The following is a 20,723-nucleotide window of genomic DNA, read 5'->3' as shown; positions in this document are numbered from 1 at the left end:
CAGGTAATTTGAGGTGAGTGGTTGGGAATGGCAGGCTTCCCGGTGCTCCTGTAGAGCAGGAACCAGCCGTCTGCCCCCTCCAAGGCCAGGCTCCGGGTCTGGGTCGACATGGTGCTGCTTGGCCTGTGTATGGGTGGCGCTGGCCTGGGACCCCATGCCGTCGTCCTTGAGGTCTGAGCGATGCGTCCATGTCCCTTCCCATCCTCTCCCCTGCCCTGGGCTAGATGCATGCTGGATGCTTTGAGCCACACAGACCATGAGAAGAAAATGAAACGCACACGGGGCTTCATTCTCTTCCTGTCACATGGCTGTGTCCTCTCCCGGGGACCCGCGTGACCCAGTCCGTCCGCACGCGTGGGGAGGCCGCTGATCCCTTTTTTTTTCCATCCCGTCGCGGGGCTGCCTGCCTTGCACGCGGGGGCCGTGTGTCCAGGCGGCGACAGCCAAACCAACCAGACTCGGCTGTTTTACATTTTCCTCTCAGCTCCTCCCACGTGGCCCCCGACCACGGTGGGTGCCACGGGCGCCGTGAGCAGTACCGATGCTACTGCCACTGCTGCCGCCGCCACCGAAGCCACAACAGTCCCCATCGCCCCACCTGTCGCACCTACCACCATCGCCACCACCGTCGCCACAACTACCACCACCACTGCCGCCGCCACCATGGAGAGTCCTCCCACCACCGGGACTAAGACACATGAATCCGGTACTGCCCGTTGTCCACGCTCCCGTTTCTCTGCCCGCAGGCTTCCCAGACAGGAGGGGTCTGGGATGTGGTGGCCAGCACCGCCCTTCGTTTCCACTTTGAAAACACACACAACTGGGTTGTCAGCCTGGTAGCCGAGTGGCACAGGGTACCCCTCGCCCTAGCCTCAGACCCTGTCCTTTAACAGAGGGCCATGCTCCTCGGGCAGGATCCCCGGTCCCAAATGGTAGGGGTCCCTCCAGCCATATGCCAGGCAGTCAGCTCAGGGCTGAGCGCTCCAGGAGGGAGAGAATGTGGGGAAGGACAGGGGCCTGACACTGGACAGCTGTCCTAAGAAGGCCCCCTGCCCTGGCCATGTCACAGCCAGCCATGCAGCACGGAGGGCCGAGGAGCGGGCAGTGGCTGGCCATGCCAGGGGGCTGTTCCCAGAGCCCTGCTCCTCCCTGGCCCCTCTATCCGCAGGTCTCACTTACACTCTCTTCTAAAAAGTCAGAGCTTCCAGGAAACACTAAGAAGGCCCCCTGCCCTGGCCATGTCACAGCCAGCCATGCAGCACGGAGGGCCGAGGAGCGGGCAGTGGCTGGCCATGCCAGGGGGCTGTTCCCAGAGCCCTGCTCCTCCCTGGCCCCTCTATCCCCAGGTCTCACTTACACTCTCTTCTTCTAAAAAGTCAGAGCTTCCAGGAAACGGTATTGCCCCAAGGTGCTCTGCTCTTCCCACTCACACTCCCAGTGCCTCCACAGGCACATATGGGGGGCTGGGGGGGTGACCACAGCCTCTCCAGGGGCCCCGGTAAGAATCGATCCCAGGCTGGCCTGCTGGGCCCGGATGTGCTGTTCCCGCATCACAGAGCCAGGCCAGCGGCTCTGTTCTTCCCACACGAGGGGACCCCTTGGGAATCTGGCAATATTTCTAAGAACTGAGCGTCAACACTCTTCTTACCACGGAGGGGAGGGCCTCTCGCTTGCAGAGCCCTCGGGCCAGCTGTAAAGTCATGTGATGCAGCCGGAGGGCTGGCAGGAAGCACCTAGAACCTTCCCAGCAGCCGTTTTCTGGGCAATTCCCTTCCCCTCTGAGGCCTGCCTCCCACCTTGCCCACTTCTCTTGGCGTGAGCTAGAGGCCTGATCCACGTGTGTTTTCTTTAATTACATGGAGCGATGTAAACTGTAAGGGGAGGCAAGTGGTTCGTAGCTGACATGCCCCCCAGACCTTGAAAACGCTGACTCACTTTAAAAGTGCAGGACCCAGAATTTAAACAACATGCACTTTAGGAAATAGTTGGCTGAGGAGACACCTGCTAGGCTGTTAGAAGCTGCCACCAGCGTTTGGTGATGGATATTCTTGGGGACCCCCAGTGAGGTATCTTTTGCATTAAAGTGGGGCTTCCCGTCCCACTTGAAAGCTTTGGGTTCACAGAATCAATACACGGGGATGAGGAAGGGGAGTGGGTCTCTCTGTCCAGCAGACCCTTTGCCTCTGGAAGGATTGGCCTTGCTGCCACACGGGACTCCTACTCCCCGACTTCTAACTGCCAGGGATGCTGCGGAGGGCCTGGCCATGCCCCTCCGCCCCCCATCTTATCCTTAGAGCCTGGGGACAGCCCTCAAGCGCCCTCACGTCCCTTAATGCAGCAGAAGGGCTCTGATGTCCACGATTTGTAAAATAAATTCTCATCCTAATCATGTCTTTCATCTTAGGACCAAATGCTTACTTTTTTCAGGCTAAGATGGGACTCTGTATCGTCTCCTTCAGATTTCAAGGGATTCTCCCTAATTCTCACATTCTAGGCACCAGCAGAACAACCCATGCTCCACCTCCCTTACCTTCTTGTTTTGTTAGCAATCGATCGCTCTTCTTCTTGGTCTTTCTCTCTGAGCTTTTCAGTTCTTTAGTCGTCACCATCTGTTCTCTCTATATGGCCACACCTTCCTCTAGCTAACACCTCTAAATTGTGTTGGTTTCCCATCCCTTGACCTTCTCCAATAGTGCTCCAATCTAATTGACCTTTAAGGCAGTGAGGTTTGAGGCAATGTTGTATCGGTGGCCAAACTGTTAAATCCAATTCTCTGGCTATTTCCAGGGCTCAGAGTTGAGGAGGAGGAAACTCAAGTCCCCTAATCATAATTCATTCCCACTAGCAAGAGCCATGAGATTCCGCGGAGCTGGGATGGGGGTGGCCTAAAGCAGCCAGCACAAAGGAAACATCTGGAAGATAAGTAGAGCCGCCTACCTTCTGCCCTCCCCCCATGGAGCATGCCCAGTGGGGCCGTCAGTGAAATCTCTTTCTTGGTCTCTCACCTGACATGAGTCCTATTCACCTGGGGCAGCCGGCAGCTGACAAGCTTGTAGTGGAGAAGGCACTTCTTTGAAGTGAACACCAGACCTTTTATCACTTCCCAGCCCTGCAGACTCAGTCACATGTCACACGGATAATGAATAAATGCATCACCCATGTGCTCTATGCATTTACTTTTGACAAGTGAGCTGGGGACCGGGCCCCCTTGCATGCTAATAAAATACACAGCAGCCATACTTGTAAAGTCTTTGAAATACAAGGCCTCATGCTAGTTGCTCCACTATTAAATCTTTGCTCGGAAATGGGGTAAGCGCACTGCTGGGACTCTTGAAAAATGATTATGTTTGACGATGAGCCCCCTTCTCCTGTCCACAGGCTATGGTTTCAGACAGCACGATGGCTTTGATAAAGTAGCTCCCAGGAACTAGATAATTAATGTCTCTGTGTTGCATGGAGATCGAGCTTCCAAGACTGTGGTGCTGAGAAGCCAACCGAGCAGGCTTCTTCTGGTGTCTGGACCACGGCGGGTTGGGTGTGAAGAAGGAGTTGCCTTTTCTTGGTCCCACCTTGCCCACGAGAGAAGAGGAAGGGTTCAGACTATCTCTACTTGAGACCCCAAGTCCCCTTAGTCAACCTGAGGCCATTTTCCACAGAGTCCAGGGATTTGGTGACTAAGAATGACGCCAGGGGGCTCCTCAGACCAGTGTCACCTGTCTGGTTCCCACTCTCCTCCAGTTTTAGGAGCCCGTAAAGGTTTTCCCATTCTTGGTCCTGTCCTTCCTGCAAATCTCATCCTAACTCTTGAGTGACTTTGAAAGATACCCTCTCTCCTTCCTGTAGAGCAGTGGTTCTCAACCTTGGCTGCACATGAGAATCACCTGGGAATCTTTTTAAAAATCCTGATTTCTGGGCCTCATCCCGGAAATTCTAGGCCTCCAATTCTCCTTCAATTATTTTCACTTCACTTTCATTCTGTTTCTTTGTTATGGGATGAGGCCACAACATTAGCAACAAAGAAACAGAATTTCCGGAGGATGAGGCCCAGAAATCAGGATTTGAAAAAGATTCCCAGGTGATTCTCATGTGCAGCCAAGGTTGAGAACCTCTGCTGGAGAGCGTCGGAGCTGGAGGGAAAGAGGTGGGCAGGCTCCTTCCCTCCGTCTGCACTAGAGCCAACGCGAATTTTCCTGGCCCCTTTCTCTGCACCGCTCACATCCACGGCGGTGACCTGAAAAGGGAGTGAGCCGCCCGCTCTGTGTGGACACAGACAGTTTCCAGCCCTCCGTACATACGGGTCCTTCCGACTGCACCTGCTCGTACCTGGTTGGCGTCCTCTGGCCTGGCCACCAGGCTGCAGCTTAGAGCTCTGCCAGGCCCTGTGCACAGCCACTTCGGACTCTGCCCTTTCCTGGCTGCTCATGTCTGTCTGTCTGTTTGTCTCTCCATCTCCAGCGCTGCCTCCCTCCTCACCACTAACTCCTCTTCTAACCCGCCCTTCAGCCCCCGACGAGCAGTCCATATGGAACGTCACGGTGCACCCCAACAGTAAATGGGCCAACATCACCTGGAAGCACAATTTCGGGCCCGGAACTGACTTTGTGGTTGAGTACATTGACAGTAAGCATTGCTGTGCGGGTGGTGGCGGCGGCGGCGGCGGCGGCAGCGGCGGCGGGTAGCGTAGATGCCGTTAAAGAGGTCCCGGAACTCCCCAGGCCCGGAGGCCTTTCAGCCTGGCTTAATTGTGACAGTGAAGTTGATATGTGCTCAGATGGCAATGAGGTGGGAGGAGTAGGCTGAGGAGAAAGAAGGGGCTTCTGCAGTCATTAGTGGGGTGTAGGGTTGCATGTGCCGGGGGGGCTCTGGGGTAAGGGGCCCTCCATCCGCCTCCTGCCCAGGATGAGGGTTCTGAAAGGCCTCCCAGACCTCACCTCTGCATGGATCTCCTTAGCTCCGAATCCATGTTTCCCGGTGTCTCCACGAGACGGGTGGGGCCGGTTCAGACTTGGGGTACAGCTGTGCTTTGCTCAGACGGATGCCAGTGGCCATAGTCAGACACAGACCAGGGTCATTAGTCTCAGGGAGCTGGCAGCCTGAGCCGAGGTGTTCCCACTGGGGACCCTGTGCAGATCTGCTAAACTGCAGAGCGATCAGGATATCTGCCTCCTCTGAGTGAAGGCCCCTGTTTGGGGGGATGGGGGTCAGCCCACCATGTAGGCCTTTATGGCATGTGCTTCAAGCACGTAAGCCAACTAATCCCTGGGCTGGCCACCTAAAGCTCTCTGAGGGAAAAACAAGCAACCCTTACTTCTCTGTGGTCGGAGGGGATTCACATCATAGGATCCAGGATCCCGAGTTCGGTCCATATTTTTTCAGCTTCCTACCACCACATCCACCCTACACCCCAGGTACCTGGGCACTCACTTCTCCTGAATTCTCCACACCGTGAGATGCTCTCTGGCCCTCTGACCCTCTTCAGGACAACAGCACTGGCTGATACCCTGAGAGATTGAGGAAGGAGGTCAGATATTTTAGTGTGTAGACTGTGGTGAGGAAGGAAACCCCCAGGAGAGGGGACAGGGTTCCCTGCTGAAGGGCCGTCACGTAGGAGTCAGCACTGTGTGGAGGGCTGGCATCAGAGCTGCCTGGGGACCTCCCGGTCTGCACAATGGCCTGGCCCCGCTGGCCCCTGGCCCCTTCCCAGGCTTCTACCTTCGACAGGTGGCAGGAGCCTAGCACTGCCTCTCCAGCTCCTCATGCCTGGCCCTGGGCTGACTGAGGTTTCTGTTCCCCAGGCAACCATACGAAAAAAACTGTCCCTGTTAAGGCCCAGGCCCAGCCTATACAGCTGACAGACCTCTATCCCGGGATGACATACACATTGCGAGTTTATTCCCGGGACAACGAGGGCATCAGCAGTACCATCATCACCTTTATGACCAATACAGGTGAGAGGGGATCTGGCCCGGCCGTCCCCTGCCAGCATGGGCATTTCATTCTCATCCTCTCCTCTCGGGAAGAAGACCCTCGCCCCCACCCCCCACCTTGCATGGCGCGTCTCAGCTCTTACACTTTGCAGCTCCCGGCAAGACAGGAGGAGCCGAAAGTGCATGCACAGTGGAGAGGCAGCCGCGCTTCTGACCCTGTGGGGAGTCCAGGAAACAGACTGTGGGACGAGGCGCCACCTTTGTTTCCCTGTGCTCCAAACAAAAGGGCTGGGTGTGTGCACACTGGGTCTCCGCGGTGGGTGTGGGGTTGCTGGAGTGTGCTATACCCTGTCCCGTGGGCACGGGCTTGCTTCCTGCCCGTGGGATTAGGGGACAGGGTCCTCCAGCGGCCTTGACCCAGAACTCTCTCCAAGAACCGAACCAAGGGTCAGCATGTGTGTTATCGCCTTGCCACTGTCATCTGTTGTTAAAAATTCCAAAATGTGTTGGTGAACCAGGTTGTTTGGGTTCGTTTTGGTTTAATTTTGGCCCTAAGTTTGTTGTGGCTTAAAAGTGATTGGCCGTTTGTCCTGCTGGGGGCGGGGAAGACGCTTCCCAGGATTAGGATCCTCCTGGCTGTAAAGGGAATTCAGCCGGTGATGGAAAGCGGCATCATTGGGCCTAGTGAGCAGGCCAACGGGGCTCAGGAAAGGGCACGAGGCGCAGACATCTCTGCGAGGCAGGTAGCTGGCAGTCTGGAGTCGTGAGGGCACTTGCTTGTCTGTTTGTGTATGTCTTTAAAATCAGACAGGCAGGTGGTACACTGAGCCCTGATGGGTTGGGGGGAGGGGGGAGACAGAGATAAAAGGGCCCGTCTCTGCCCCCAGGGATGCCCTAATCAGATGCAGGTTAGCAGACACAAGGACAGGGAAAAATTGCCACAGTGATTTATATGAACTCTACGTTGCCTTAAATATTCATTACTCTTCCTGTGCCTGGCTGGTGAGGCTGTTCCTGGCAGCTTGCGTCTGTGGGTCACTGCCCATCTGTATCAATGTCTGGCTCCACCCTTTCCAGCCCGGTCTCTCCTGGTCTGGGTGTCCTGTCATCCTCCCTGTGTCTCCGCCTGTCCTGCATATGTTTGTGCCATCAAGACTCAGGGAGTCATCCTGGCCCATGTGGCTCAGTTGATTGAGCATCGTCCCAGCACCAGAAGGTTGCCGGTTCGATTCCCAGTCAGAGCATATACCCAGGTTGTGGGTTTGATCCCCGGTTGGGGTACATATGGGAGACAACCGGTTGATGTTTCTCACATTGATGTTTCTCTCTCTCTCCCTTCCTCTCTCTCTAAAATCAATGAAAATATATATATTTTTTTTTAAAGAGCCAGGGAGTCTGAGAGTCCGGCTGTCAGCTTGACGCTAGCCAGGCCAACTCAGGCAGGATGTCTGGGAGCAGCCAGGCTGTCCTGGAGACAGACCAGGGAACTGGACAGTTGACCGAGTGGAGCAGGTGGCTGGACCCTGTCTGGCCCAGTCAGGGTCCCAAGCTGTTACCCACCAGCGCATGCATTTATGTGGCTTCATTATGAAACTGAGTCCCGCACAGAGGCAGGAAGCAAAGATGAGACTCGAGGATTGGGTTCTGTCCTAGGGATGCTGCAGACACCTGCTCAGCCTGCTTCAGAGTGAGGCTCTCCGTGCTGTGGGGGAGGGTTGGGAGAGCCAGGGAAAAGGACCAGGCCCTGTCCTCAGGGATGTCCCCGTCTGCTTTGGGGTATTAAACTCATAGGACAGAAAAAAAAAGATGATTGATAATCCACTTCTGAGCATTGACTCAGATGTTCGTTTCTCTTTTCCTGTGGTTGGCCGGAAGGGGCTGGTCCCGATAGCTTGCTTTCAGAGCGAGTGAGGAACGCAGTACCTACACGTTTCCCAGTGTCTCCCTTTAAGCTAGAGTTGGCAATGCAGGACCCTAGCTCTGAGCAGAGTGCTCACCCCCCTCCCTGGCCGGATGGGAGTCACTCTGTGGAAATCACATGGAAAGAAAGTACTGTCACTTTCTGAAGTTCGTGTGTGCCTGTGAGTGTGTCCAGGCCCTTCGAAAATACAGTGTTTCCTGTGGGTGGACTCCAGAGCCCAGTCCACAGTCCCCCAGGCGCCGGTGTCTCATCAAAGCGACGGTTTGTGAGCATCTCTGGACCTGACCGCTGGTCACTTAGGCAACCGCAGGCCATCACTTTAGTCCACAGATTGACACATGCTCTGGTGGTTCAGGAAGGAGGTGGAGGAAGACCACTGGGGTGTGACAGCCTCCCTGATCCTCACCAGAAGATCCCACATGGGAAGTCAGTCATCTCCTTGGAGCTCTTGAAGTCAAAGACGCCCGAGGGGCTACCGACACACAGCCCTGCTCTTCCATCGTGGGAGGCGGGGGGGGGAGGGGGGGGCAGCATGGGGTGAGGCAGCAGCGTGGAGGATGCTGATGGTGAGTCAGCAGGACAGACAGCATCCACCGCCGATGCCAGGGAAGGAGGGACATTAGGGCCCTAACTGTCGTCTGCCTCTCTCTGCGGTGTGCGGGAGAGACCCAGGACAGGGTGAGGTGGGAATGGAGAGATGTAAGCTGATGCTTCAGTGAAAGCAGCCAAGCCAAGTTGCATTTGAAGACAGTCCATCCCGTTATATTTGTTCATCCATCCTTATTTCTGAAATATGATTCCCCTGCCGTCCTTGAGTGGCTGCCCTCTCTTCCGTGGCCAAACCAAACTCCTCCCGGTTCGTTAGGAGTCATGGGAACGGTCTCTCTCGCAGCTGACTTGCTCATTCTGTGTGGGGTTGGAGGTGGTGTCTCCCCTGCGTGTGGTGTGGAAGACACAGAATATGGTCGCTGGTCCGCAGTAAGGGGCACTGGGGCCTGTGTTGGCCGGGTGAAGCCCACCTTACCCCAGATCCCACTTGGTTTGGGTTTGTTTTTTCTAATGGAGATATTGTTGGCATATAACATTGATTACTTAGTTTTTTTGTTTGTTTTTATTGATTAAAGTATTACATATGTGTCCTTATCCCCCCATTGCCCACCCCCCCACTCCCATTCATGCCCTCACCCCCCTGGTGTCTGTGTCCATTGGTTAGGCTTATATGCATGCATACATGTCTTTTGGTTGATCTCTCCCCCTTACCCCCACCCTTCCTTACCTTCCCTCTGAGGTTTGAGCATCTGATCGATGCTTCTCTGTCTCTAGATCTGTTTTTGTTCATCAGTTTACGTTGTTCATTATAATCTGCAAATGAGTGAGATCATGTGATATTTATCTTTCTCCAACTGACTTATTTCACTTAACATAATGCTCTCCAGTTCCATCCATGCTGTTGCAAATGGTAGGAGTTCCTTCCTTTTTACAGCGGCATAGTATTCCATTGTGTAGATGTACCACAGTTTTTTAATCCACTCATCTGCTGATGGGCACTTAGGCTGTTTCCAAATCTTAGCTATTGTAAGTTGTGCTGCTATGAACATAGGGGTGCATATATCCTTTCTGATTGGTGTTTCTAGTTTCTTGTGATTACTTAGTTTTAGGTGTACAACATAATGATCTGTTACATGTATACGTTGCATAATGACTACCACAATGTTTAATTAACGTCCATCACCACACATAGTTACAAAACCCACTTAGTTTGGAACAGCCTTCTGTGTCCAAACTTTATAGAAAATTCTTTGACCGTTTTCGTAAGGACTAAAGGTAACATTTGAACTTTGCAAGGTGAAGTCAGGAATGAAAAGCTGCATTTGCTTTCCACATTGCCCCTATGGCAGTGATGGCGAACCTATGACACGCGTGTCAGAGGTGACACGCGAACTCATTTTTTTGGTTGATTTTTCTTTGTTAAATGGCATTTAAATATATAAAATAAATATCAAAAATATAAGTCTTTGTTTTACTATGGTTGCAAATATCAAAAAATTTCTATATGTGACACGGCACCAGAGTTAAGTTAGGGTTTTTCAAAATGCTGACACACCGAGCTCAAAAGGTTCGCCATCACTGCCCTATGGCCACTTTCCCTGGAATTGTGACTTTTTCCTCAGGGAAAGGGGGTCTTGTAGAGACGGCTCTCAGCATGTATCCAAACAAGCATCAGGACGATGGTGGAGCAAACAGGCCGCTGCAGACATCCAAACCAGCTTCTCTGCAGAAGGTGGGGACCTCATCCAAACGCAGGCGGGAGTGATTCCTTCATCCCAGCGCCCAGGCGTGGCTCACGGTCCACTAGCAGTATCAGGGCAGAAACTAACACCGCTCATCATATCATATTAGGGTTAAATTGGTCATTAATCAGTAAGTAGTCACTGCCTGCTTGTTATGTGATCAGCATCATGCTAAGTACTAGGGGGCTCAAAGAACCCCCCTGTTCCCAAACTTTTCATAGTATCATTGGAAAGCCAGACCCAGGAAATACGGCAATTAAGTGTGACGTTGCCCGAAGTAAATGGAGTTCAGAGATTGGTGTTAGCTGGAAGAATGGGAGGTTCTGGAAGGAGGGTAGAATGAAGGAGAGCAGGAGGGATGGCAGTGCAGATGCTCTTGGGCAGGGTGGGGAGACCGGAGCACTTGGAAGGCCAGGCCTCATGGGAGTGTTCTAGGAACATACAACACAATGGTCATCGGCTCCTCGGGATCTGACAGGCAGAGGGTGAGGGGACCCTCTGGAGTGGAGCAGTGAGGGGAATATGAGAGACACTTCGGAAGGAGAAATGATAGCCCTTAGAGAGAGAGAGAATGGTGAAGCCACTGGCAGAAGCAAGGAGCAGGGAGGGGCAGGAGACTCGTTGAATTTCAAGTAGATGGACCATTTGAGGAGCTGTTAGGAGGAAGTGCTGGGCTTATGGGGTGGAACTGGCTGGAAGGACAATGAGAGATGAATAGAAGGATTGCCGGCGAAGGTGAGAGTCAAGGATGCAGAGGTAGGTTTGGGGAAGAGCCACTCCAAGGTGGTAGATGAAGCGACCAGCATAGAGGGACTTGAAGTTGGCTTGTTGGGGGTGGGAAAGGGGCTGGCAGGAACTGGAGACAAGGGAAGATTGAGTTTACCTATAAAAGGACAGTGCAGGAGCTGAGAGGCTTGGCGGGCTCCTCAAGGGTTTTTATTTTAAGATACAGGAAGCTTCAACTTACTTAGCAGCAGAAGGGAGGAGAGAGCAAAGAAGAGGAAATTGAAAATGTTAGAGTTTTCAGCAATCCTTTCAGGATTGAGCTGCCAAGGAAGTGAGGCCTGGGTCCCACCGCTGAGGGGGGAGTCGCTCCAAAGGAAAGAGAGAAAGCCCTGACACAGGAGAAGGGACGGTGATGGAGGCGGAGATTTCACTGGCTTCCAGGGTGGAATAAGTGGGTCAGGGCTGACCGGGTTGGGGGTGATGTCAGGGGAACAGTTTGGGAGGAGCAGTGGGAGATGAGTAAAGGGAATTGCCAGGCAGCAGTGAAGGCCCCGTTGACGCATGACACCGTGAATCTGAGATGGGCCTGGGTCTGCCTCTTCCTCCAGCAGGGTGCATGGCAAGAGCAGAAAAATGCAGAAATGGCCAAGGAGAAACCACAGCTGGAATTGAGTTGGTGCTGGAATGGGTGGCAAAAGGTAGGACAGAGGAGTTTGAGGTTAGCAGAGGCTCCATCAGGCCCAGAGAGGGTGAGTGGGCTGAATGGAGGGGAGGAAGTGGTGGTGAATCACGTGCCTCCTGTGTGTACGGCTCTGTCCTAGCACTGGGGAGACAGCACTGGACCCGACAGTCCCTTCTGCAAGGAGCTTACCTTCTGGGGGACGGACTAGAGCGGGAAAGAGCACAGACTGGGGTCACTTCTCAATGCTACCACTTACTGGCTCTATGACCTTGAGTAGATCACTAACCTCGGGGTCTCTGTCCTCATCTATAATTAGGGATAATAGTGCAAACCCACTTTATGGGGTTGTTGTGAGGGTTATAACAGAGAGTGTCTGGGGAAGTACTTAGAGCTTAGCCCACGGGAAGTGCTTACAAGTGGAAACTGTGAGTGATAGTAATATAGTGCCCCCCCCCCTTACCTGAAGCCAACTGCAATCTGGAAATATTACATTTCCCCAACCATCGGCAACGCCTGCTCCTGACATCCCGCCACCCACATTGTCATGGCTTGATGCGCCAGGATCGCCCAAAGTAGATGACCCTCCTCCTAACCTGTTGTCAGAAGGTCAGTAGAGCCTAATGTTAAGTCATTCCCCTCCGTCTCAAGGAGGCATTTACCATCTCACATCGTCACGGAAAAGGTGAGTGCAGTACAATAAGATACTTTGAGAGAGACCACATTCACATAACTTCTATTATAGTACGCTGCAATTGTTCTATTTATTAGTTGTTGTCAATGTCTCATTATGTATGATTTATAAATTAAGCTTTATCACAGGTTATGTATAGATTGGAAAAAACGTAGGGTTTGGTACTATCCACCGTTTCTGGCATCCACTGGGGGTCTTGGAACGTATCTCCTGCTGATAAGAGGGACTTGTGTGTGACTATCAAATGGTTATAAGTGCTATGAGTGTGTGACTATCAAATGGTTATAAGTGCTGTGAAGAAGATAAGTTAGAGTTCTCCGTGTGCCTGGGTCAGGCGGAGGGACTTGCTTTAGCTGGAAGATGCAGGAAGGCCTTTCTGAGATGACATTGGCACAGAGAGATCTGAAGACAGAGCAAAGGCCCTGGGCAGGAATGAGAGAGCCCGGTGTGGCTGGAGTATAGAGTGAGGAGAGCGTGGTAGGAACTAGGACTAGAGAGGAGGCCAGGGCCAGCTCGATGGGATCTGACGGGTCAGGATCAGGAATGGGACTTGGCCCAGTAATGAGACGTATTGGAGGCTAAGCAGGAGGCGATTTGATCCTATGGGGACATGGGGAAGGTCTCTCTGACACTGTGGGGTCGGCCTGTAGGAACAGGAGTGGAAGCAGGGATGGGAGTTTCCCCCACAGTGTGCATAGGTCAGGGTAATGAGCCATGTTCGACGGAACTCACCTGCTTCTCCCCCGGGCAGCCAGGGCTTGGAGGGCATGGCAGCAGTCGATTGTAGGTCTTCACCATTGATTGAGACCCTCTTGGCACAATGCCCTTGGCACGGTGCTGAGAAGCCAGTTCTCAGCCCAAGAGGAGCAAAGGGTGCAGTTGCATCCAGGTACCTGCTGCACAGAATAGCACTTGATAGACTTTGGAGCACTCTCCCTGCTCCCTGTGCTCCTCCCCAGGAGGCCCCGAGCCTGGGCTCTGACTCCACGGGCTCTCAGATCCTTCCTCTCCTCTGCATCTTGGTGTCCATGTAGGCTGCATCTCAGGAGGTATCGCTTTTGCTCTCCATTCCATAGAAAGGAGAATGGCCAGTGGCTCCTACCCAACCCGCACCCTCTCCTGAGCCCTAGCTGCAGCCATTGGGCCCTCAGGACACCATCACATGCCTGAACGAACGCCTATCTTCCAGGCTCACCCACATGGGCCTCCAATCACACAGCAGTCTGTCCACTTGGAGACAGTCTCTATGTATTCCAGGCAGGGACAGAGGGAGACTCCCTGTCATAGGGGAAGGCAGGGCGTAAGTCACAGCTAGGGGGGTGAAGTGCGCTAAAAGCACTTTCACGTGTGGAAGTGGTTCGGAGTGCGCTAAAAGCATGGCCCCAACCTCGCCGCCAGCCACCTGGGGTACCGATGCAGGACTGTCTTTGCTGTCAGGGAGCACGCAATCCGGTTGGGGAGACGTGAGAAAGCAAGGGTATCCTGGCACTACACCCTGCCCAGACCCGCTGCTCTGGGCCTATGTTCTTATAAGGGGGGGTTGCATCGTGACCACGCCCTGTTCCCTGATGAGTGGTACCCAGGCTTCGTTTTCTCCCCCAGGCTCATTCATGGGAATCGTACCTCTGTGGCCTGTCCGGGCCTATCCCTGGCTCCCCTCAACCCCCGCCGGGCTGTGACCAGCATGTGGTTTGCACAAGTGCCACGCCTCATCCTTAGGAAACCTCCCTTCCTAAAGGGCCTGCCGGCCTTCTGCTGCTTATTCTGCTCCCTGACCCCCTTCCTTGGCCTCTTTTCCAACCTTTTGACCTTGGCTCCTTAATTATTTTTTCTTTGTCTCTGTATCGCATAGTGTGGGCCAGAGGGCTGCTAGCTGGTAGCATGAGGCTCTAGGAATAACATCCCTGTGAAAGAGCTGAAGTTCTTTCCTCACCTCTCCCTCCTCACCTTCTCCCATGCGAGGTCCTTCACGTGTTTGCTTCTGGCCTCCCCGCAGCTTACACCAACAACCAGCCCGACATCGTCACCCAGGGCTGGTTCATTGGGCTCATGTGCGCCATCGCCCTCCTGGTGCTGATCCTGCTCATCGTCTGTTTCATCAAGAGGAGCCGTGGTGGCAAGTACCCAGGTAGGATGTGTCAGAGGAGGGGGCTTGGGGAGTGGCCGGCAAGCTTTCCTGTGTGTCACTAGGTCCCCTGCCAGATCCGGGAGGTGGGGTTGGGGGTAGGGCTGTTCTCAGTGAGCCTAACCCTAGCCAAGAAACAATCCTCTTGCCTGTTCTATGCATCTTAGACCTGCCAGAAAGCTCTTGAGGTAATTAAGTTGCTTGAATTGGGCGGATGGAGCCGTCCAGGCAGCTCCAGAGAGGGCATGGGAGGAACCCTGGTCCCTGTTAAGAATGACCCTCCTTCCCTTGACTCACCATCCATCTGCTCGGTAAATTGGCTTTTCTCAGACCGAATCTCATTAGAAACCTGTGTCCAAGAAGGAGGAGGAGAGGCATATGCTCTAACCATGAGAGAGAGTGTAGTGAGGAGGGTCTGGACAGAAGCAGCACAGCCAGGAGAGAGGCTGCAGCGTTGGGCTCGGCGTGGTGAGGACACCATTGCAGACACCCTAACAGGACAGCAGCTCCCACTGAGGAGCAGGCCAAGGCTGAGGGGCAGGACGCACTGACAGGGTCCCTCCTGGCCCTTCAAGGGCTTTGGGCTTCCCTAGAGGCCAAGCGGGCATTTCTCTTCTGTGGGCCTCAAGATCCTCCAGCCCAGACCAAGCACGGTCAAGGACAAGGACCTCTGGCGTTCTTGTTTCTGGAAATATTGTCTTCAAATGGGCCAGACAGCCCCCTGTCTGCGATGGATTGGGCAGGGTGACAGGAGTTAAGATAACGGGTGGCCCTGAGAGTGAAAACCCTGCCCGGTTGCAGAGTGAAATTGACCCTTGCCCCCACAGCCCTGGTGGCCACACACACCCCATGCGCCCAGTGCCTGCTCGTCTCCTTCCTTGAGACAAAATCCTCCTCCAGGACCCACCTAAACTCAGAGAGCGGACACTTCCTTCTTCCCCTGCCCCCTTCCCCGTAGTCCCTGGGACTCTGAAGGGTTGTGCCTCTCCCTGAAGTGAGGGGCGGGCAGGAAATCCTCATTCTTGTTCCGGTGAATGATGTTTTCTTTCACGTTGTGTGCTGTGTTGGGACTGTTTTTCTTCTGTAAGAGAGAAAGCCAGAGCTAGGGAGGTGGGCGGTCTGACTGAGTTCCTGTGTTCCAAATGGAACTGGACCCCCTGAAGAACTCCTCAGGGAGACAAAAGTGGCCCCTTAGAAAGCTCAAGGCACCAGGAGCCATGACGCCTGGGCCCGCGTCTTCACTCTAGACCCGTGGTCAGCAAACCACGGCTCGCAAGCCACATGCGGCTCTTTGGCCCCTTGAGTGTGGCTCTTCCACAAAATACCACATGCGGGCGCGCGTACTGTGAGATTGAAACTTCGTGGCCCACACGCAGAAGTCGGTATTTTGTGGAAGAGCCACACTCAAGGGGCCAAAGAGCCGCATGTGGCTTGAGAGCCGCGGTTTGCCGAGCCGCAGTTTGCCAACCACTGCTCTAAGCTGTTAGTTGCCAAAATGTTATGTGACATGTCCTTCCCCTCTCAACGCCTGTTTTCCTCCCCTAAAAAGGAGGTGATGATCCTTCTTTATACCCCAAAAAGGATACATAAAGTCATTCCTTCATGACCTGCTGGGTGCTAAGGATTCTAGAAGGAAAGACATCTCCCCCCTCAAGGACATGTCAGCGGTCACAGAAGGAAGAGCACAGCACAGGACAGGGCCTTGGTGGATGTTTTCCAATCGCAGAGGTGGGGGAGGGAGCCACGCAAACACCTGAGGCCACGGCACGCTCCGAGGAGCTTTGGAGAAGCACAGGGTGCCCCGCCCTCAAGGACAGAACTGGCGGTTCTGTCACAGGCATAGGAAACACACACACATAACTACACACAGAGCAGGGTAAGGAAGGTGCCACAGAGAGGATTTCACCCATTTGGTGTTTAGGGAAGACCTCGGGGAGGGGTGTGGGGGGCCAAGGGGGAGGAGCATTTACTAGTAGTTGTGGGTGGAGATGTAAGGAAGCCCGTGGGGAGGAGGAGGAGGAGGAGACAGAACCAACTTGGCAACTGATTCAATGTGGAAGCAAGAACAAGGGAGGCATCGCTGGTGCCCTGTCGAGAGGGAGAATGGGTGCCCCAAAGGTGGTGTCTCTGGCTCTGTGGTCAGGGTCCTGCAGAGAGAGACACACTCAGTCCTCACGTCTGTGTCTTTGCTTCTCTTACTGACCAAGTGCGAGAAAAGAAGGATGTTCCCCTTGGCCCCGAGGACCCCAAAGAAGAGGATGGCTCGTTTGACTACAGGTGGGTGGTCTCCCTGGCTCCTGTAGGCACGCAGTGCCCCCTGTCGGGTGGCTGCCCTCGCTGCCCTGAGCAGGGCCCTGTCCTCAGCAGCTGGCGTGGCTGACGGGCCACTGTGCTGAGGTCCTCCCCCATCGCCCATTGGCGGTCACCTCTGTCTCCCGCAGCACCTGCTCGTCCTGATTGTGCCGAACATGGCTGCCCCCACACTGCCCGACACGTGCGCGGCCTTTTCTCGTTCAGCTGCGCAGCTGAGATCGCTCGGGCTATTTACACGTGTTCCCAGCTTTTTACTCTGAAAACAAGCCCTGGGTCCTCTTTGCTATGAAGTGAGCCGGGCTCTCCGCTTCCTCTCTGCCTACACCCCATTCCAACCTGAAGATACTGTCCCGGGGAAGCTGGATTGTCCTAAAGGGTGGGCTAGGTGAGGGGTAAAGGGCATGGTGGTAGTGGGGGTGGGAGTGGGGGTGTCCTAGCCTTTTCCTCAGGAACTTGAACAATATCTCTGGGCTTTAGGCTGAAATAGGCCTTAGAGAAGCATCTGGGTCAGCGACTGTCCCAACTGAGAGGACTGGGGCCCACACTGAGCCGTGACCTGCCCAAGACTCACATTCGCCACTTGGTGAGCTAGTGGCAGAGCTGGGAGGCCAGGGGCCCAGCTCCCAGCTACGGCCGTTGTCCGTCCCCATGTTCCTTCTCAGGTCTGGACCGGCCTTCGTATCTGGCTTAGCAGAGTGGCGGTCTGCCTGTTTTGACGGCGAGTGTATTTTAAGTTGAGGAACAGTGTGTGGTGGGTCATTCCCAGACCAAGGTGGGTGGGAGGAAATGCTCTCCTCAGAGCCCTCCTTCCCCACCCCACCCAGTCACTCTCCGGGCCACGTCATCCCTGTCCTCCTCTGACCTCCTTATCCCTTCCTGGGCCTCCGCCACTCTGCCCATCCGCAGCCTGGCAAGCAGAGCAGATCAATGGGCAGCAGACTCACTGCCCACACTGGAGCCTGCCTGGCGGCTTACGGACCACGTCCAGCCAACCTCCCGTAAGCCTCCCACAGGGTAGGCAGGCGAGGCCCCTCCCGACGGTCCTCGGGACCCTGGTGGGGCCCAGCTCCTCCATAAGCTGTTCCCTGGTCATCAGGTCCCAAGGCTGTGGGGCGTTCTCTCCCCCAGACCCTCAGTGTAGCCACCGAGGAGGGGTGAGGCCCTCAAGCACCGGACCAGGCAGCCTGTGCTGGGAGAAGCTGTTTGCACAGGCACCGCTCCTCCCCTGGACGCCAAAGCTGGTGGGCAAAACCCCTGCCTCCTCCCCACCCACTCCTGCCCCGCCAACACTGAGGTTGGATACACATGCACGGACCGTGCACCCTCACGTGCACACACACACCCTCAGCTTTGGCTGGGAAGGGGGTGAGGTCTGCAGCATTCATCCTAGAGCCCCTACTGGGATGACTCCAAGAGCCCTAAACTGGGAAAGGGCTGAAATGAAGACATCAGAGGAAAAGACAAGTTTCTAGGCGCACAGGCCTGGGGCAAGGGGAGCACCTCTCGCTGGGGCTCCCTCTGCCTCCCCCCACACAAACCCTTGTCTGTCTACCTGCCCTTGGAGGCTTCTTGGAAGGTAGACTGACAGGAGGCTGGAGCAGGGTCCCCCGTCATCCTGGCTTCTCTCATCTTCCCTTCGAGAGGTGTGTCCCTTCCAGACCTGGGTCCTCCTCCCGGCCTCCTCCCGCCGAGAGGGCATCCCTTTCCGGTCCAGTGGTCACATTTACCTTCGGGGCCTGGAATGCCCTCAAGTCACAGACACAATCCTCATGTTTCTGCGGGCGGGGCGAGCTCTGGGGAGGGAATGCATGGGAAAGAGCCTGGCAGGCGGCGTAAGGGGCCTGGTAACTAGAATCTAGTTGCTAGACGAGGTGCAGCCCAATTTATGAATCGCTTAATAAAACCAATTTAGATCTTCAAGTTTTTAAAAACTCTGCTAGGTCTCAAAAGGTGAGCTCCACTTCCCTCACTCGGTCCCTCTCCAGCAGCACGGCCTCAGAACACAGTAGCTATGAATGGGGCCGCGATCACTCATAGTGTGGGGGAGAGTGGGCTGACAGCCTTCCATCTGCTAATGCCCAGCACCTCCGCTCTCACTCGCGCCTTCCCGACAGCTGCCTTCGCCCAGCACTGCTGTTAGAGGCCAGACCGCACTCCCCAGGATAATGGCCACTCCGCCTGTTTCCTGCACACCCAGGAAGGAGTGTTGAGTGTGGCCTGGGGACTGCGGAGGGGACGGTGTGTGTCTGCTCAGACCACCTGGCACCGCTATGGTCCCGCCTCCCGGGACCCAGATCCTCATGGCTGGTCTCACTGCCTCCTGCCTGGGCGCCGGTTCCCCTCTGAAGTGCAGCCAGCAGCACCCAGCCACCCTCAGAGCCTAAAGGGCAGTTTCCCAGCCGGGAGACGGGATGTGGTGCCTGAGCAGATGCTGGCCCACTGGGGTGCCTAACCTGCTGGGGGACCGCAGGCACAGTTGCCACCCGCCACCCTCACCACCAGCCTCCCAGCCCTCCCTGCCCAAGAGGGGCCTCAGGGAGCTACAGGATGCCTTTGAGCCGTTTCTGGTCTCACCTGTTATCTGCATGTCACACCCTCTTTCACTTGCTAGGCCCGAAGCAACAGCATCTGTTTGTAGATAAATGAGAGACAGCGCTGAGAGAAACAACACCTGGGCTGAGAAGGGGAGGGGCAGGGCCAAGGTTTGTTTCTTCAAGGCCTGACCCTGGTTTTCTGTCAAGGGCAGAGCCTTTCCAGACTAAGCCACTCATCAGCCCTGGCCGGGTAGCTCGGTTGGTTAGCATCATCCTGATTCACCAAGATTGCGAGTTCCATCCCCACTTGGGGCACATACAAGAGTCAGCCAATGAATGCATAAATAAGTGGAACAACAAATCTCTCTCTCTCTCTCTCTCTCAAGTCAATAATTAAGAAAGTTTAATAATAATAAAAAACCGAAGTCACAAATCACCAAGAGTAAAACTAGTCCAACCCCCCTTGATGGAGAGGCTAAGAGAAGGGCTGACCCATCCTGACTCCCATCCGCCTGGTCTCCCAGCAGTGGGCTCTGCCTGCTCCCTCCCACCCCAGAGAGTGGCCCAGCTCCATGGAGAGGACCCCAGCCCAGGAGTCCTCTGCACAACTCTCCCCCTCACTTGGAGAAGCTGTGTGGGCTCCGGGCCATAGTTTCCCGTCTGTAGAGCTGGCTGGACGGGGAGGGCTGGACTGGTGGTCCCCGAGGACCTGTCCCCTCGGAGCTGTGCAGCCCATCGTGCCTGTACGTGGCAAGAGGCCAGCCCTGCCCCGCCCCAGGTGTGGGCAGCACGGGGCCGGGCCAGCTCTGATTCTCTGTCTCTCTCCGGCCAGTGACGAGGACAACAAGCCGCTGCAGGCGAGCCAGACGTCGCTGGACGGCACCATCAAGCAGCAGGAGAGTGACGACAGCCTGGTGGACTATGGCGAGGGCGGCGAGGGGCAGTTCAACGAGGATGGCTCCTTCATCGGCCAGTACACGGTCAAAAAGGACAAGGAGGAGACCGAAGGCAACGAGAGCTCGGAGGCCACGTCGCCCGTCAACGCCATCTACTCTCTGGCCTAGCGGAGCCCGGGCACAGCCACTGCTTTCCAAGGCGGGGGAGAGGCGCAGGGGCGACCGAGCCACCGCCACCTTCGTGGACAGGGTACAGCGTGGGGGCCTGCCAAGCTGTGAGGACCACTGACCACCCAGCCAACCATAAGCCTCTCCCAATGACCCACACACCAGGTGCCATCGGTGGGGGAGAGCCCGAGCCATGGCCGAGCTCAGCTGGAGGGCACCCGGGCCCCTGCTCAGCCTCACAGCCGCCCTGAGCCTTCCCCCCGACACTGCCTGCCCTTGACCTCAGCATACACTCACCACTTCCTGTCGGTTCTGGTACTTGTCATTGCCTTTGTTTTGCTTTATGCATCTTCCCCTTCAGACCCAATGTCTCCACTTTCCCTTCCTTCTGAAGTATCCCTGGGAAGAGAAAGAATAGGTGGATTCTCTCTCCCCGCCACCCCTTCCCC

At 55.1% G+C, this 20,723-nt stretch overlaps 1 protein-coding gene across 24 annotated transcripts in view; it reads left to right on the top strand.

The window, feature by feature from the left end:
• NFASC (neurofascin) overlaps window positions 1–20,582 on the top strand; it is a 188,582-nt gene extending 168,000 nt beyond the window's left edge. For 12 of the 24 annotated variants that reach the window (XM_014532541.1, XM_014532535.1, XM_014532539.1 and 9 more), the window contains 6 exons: window positions 485–706; window positions 4,456–4,620; window positions 5,796–5,948; window positions 14,235–14,366; window positions 16,571–16,640; window positions 20,043–20,582. In XM_014532541.1, the coding sequence (XP_014388027.1) occupies window positions 485–706; window positions 4,456–4,620; window positions 5,796–5,948; window positions 14,235–14,366; window positions 16,571–16,640; window positions 20,043–20,274 (974 nt within the window). In that variant the 3' untranslated portion in view covers window positions 20,275–20,582. Of the gene's footprint in view, window positions 1–484; window positions 707–4,455; window positions 4,621–5,795; window positions 5,949–14,234; window positions 14,367–16,570; window positions 16,641–20,042 lie in introns of those variants that run through there. The other 12 variants (XM_014532554.1, XM_014532553.1, XM_014532552.1 and 9 more) reach the window with 5 other exon arrangements.
• The last annotated feature ends 141 nt before the right edge of the window (window positions 20,583–20,723 follow it).

The sequence above is a fragment of the Myotis brandtii genome, unplaced genomic scaffold (genome assembly GCF_000412655.1).
Source record: "Myotis brandtii unplaced genomic scaffold, ASM41265v1 scaffold898, whole genome shotgun sequence".
Classification (NCBI taxonomy): Eukaryota; Metazoa; Chordata; class Mammalia; order Chiroptera; family Vespertilionidae; genus Myotis; species Myotis brandtii.
This window is presented reverse-complemented; position numbering and strand designations above follow the sequence as displayed.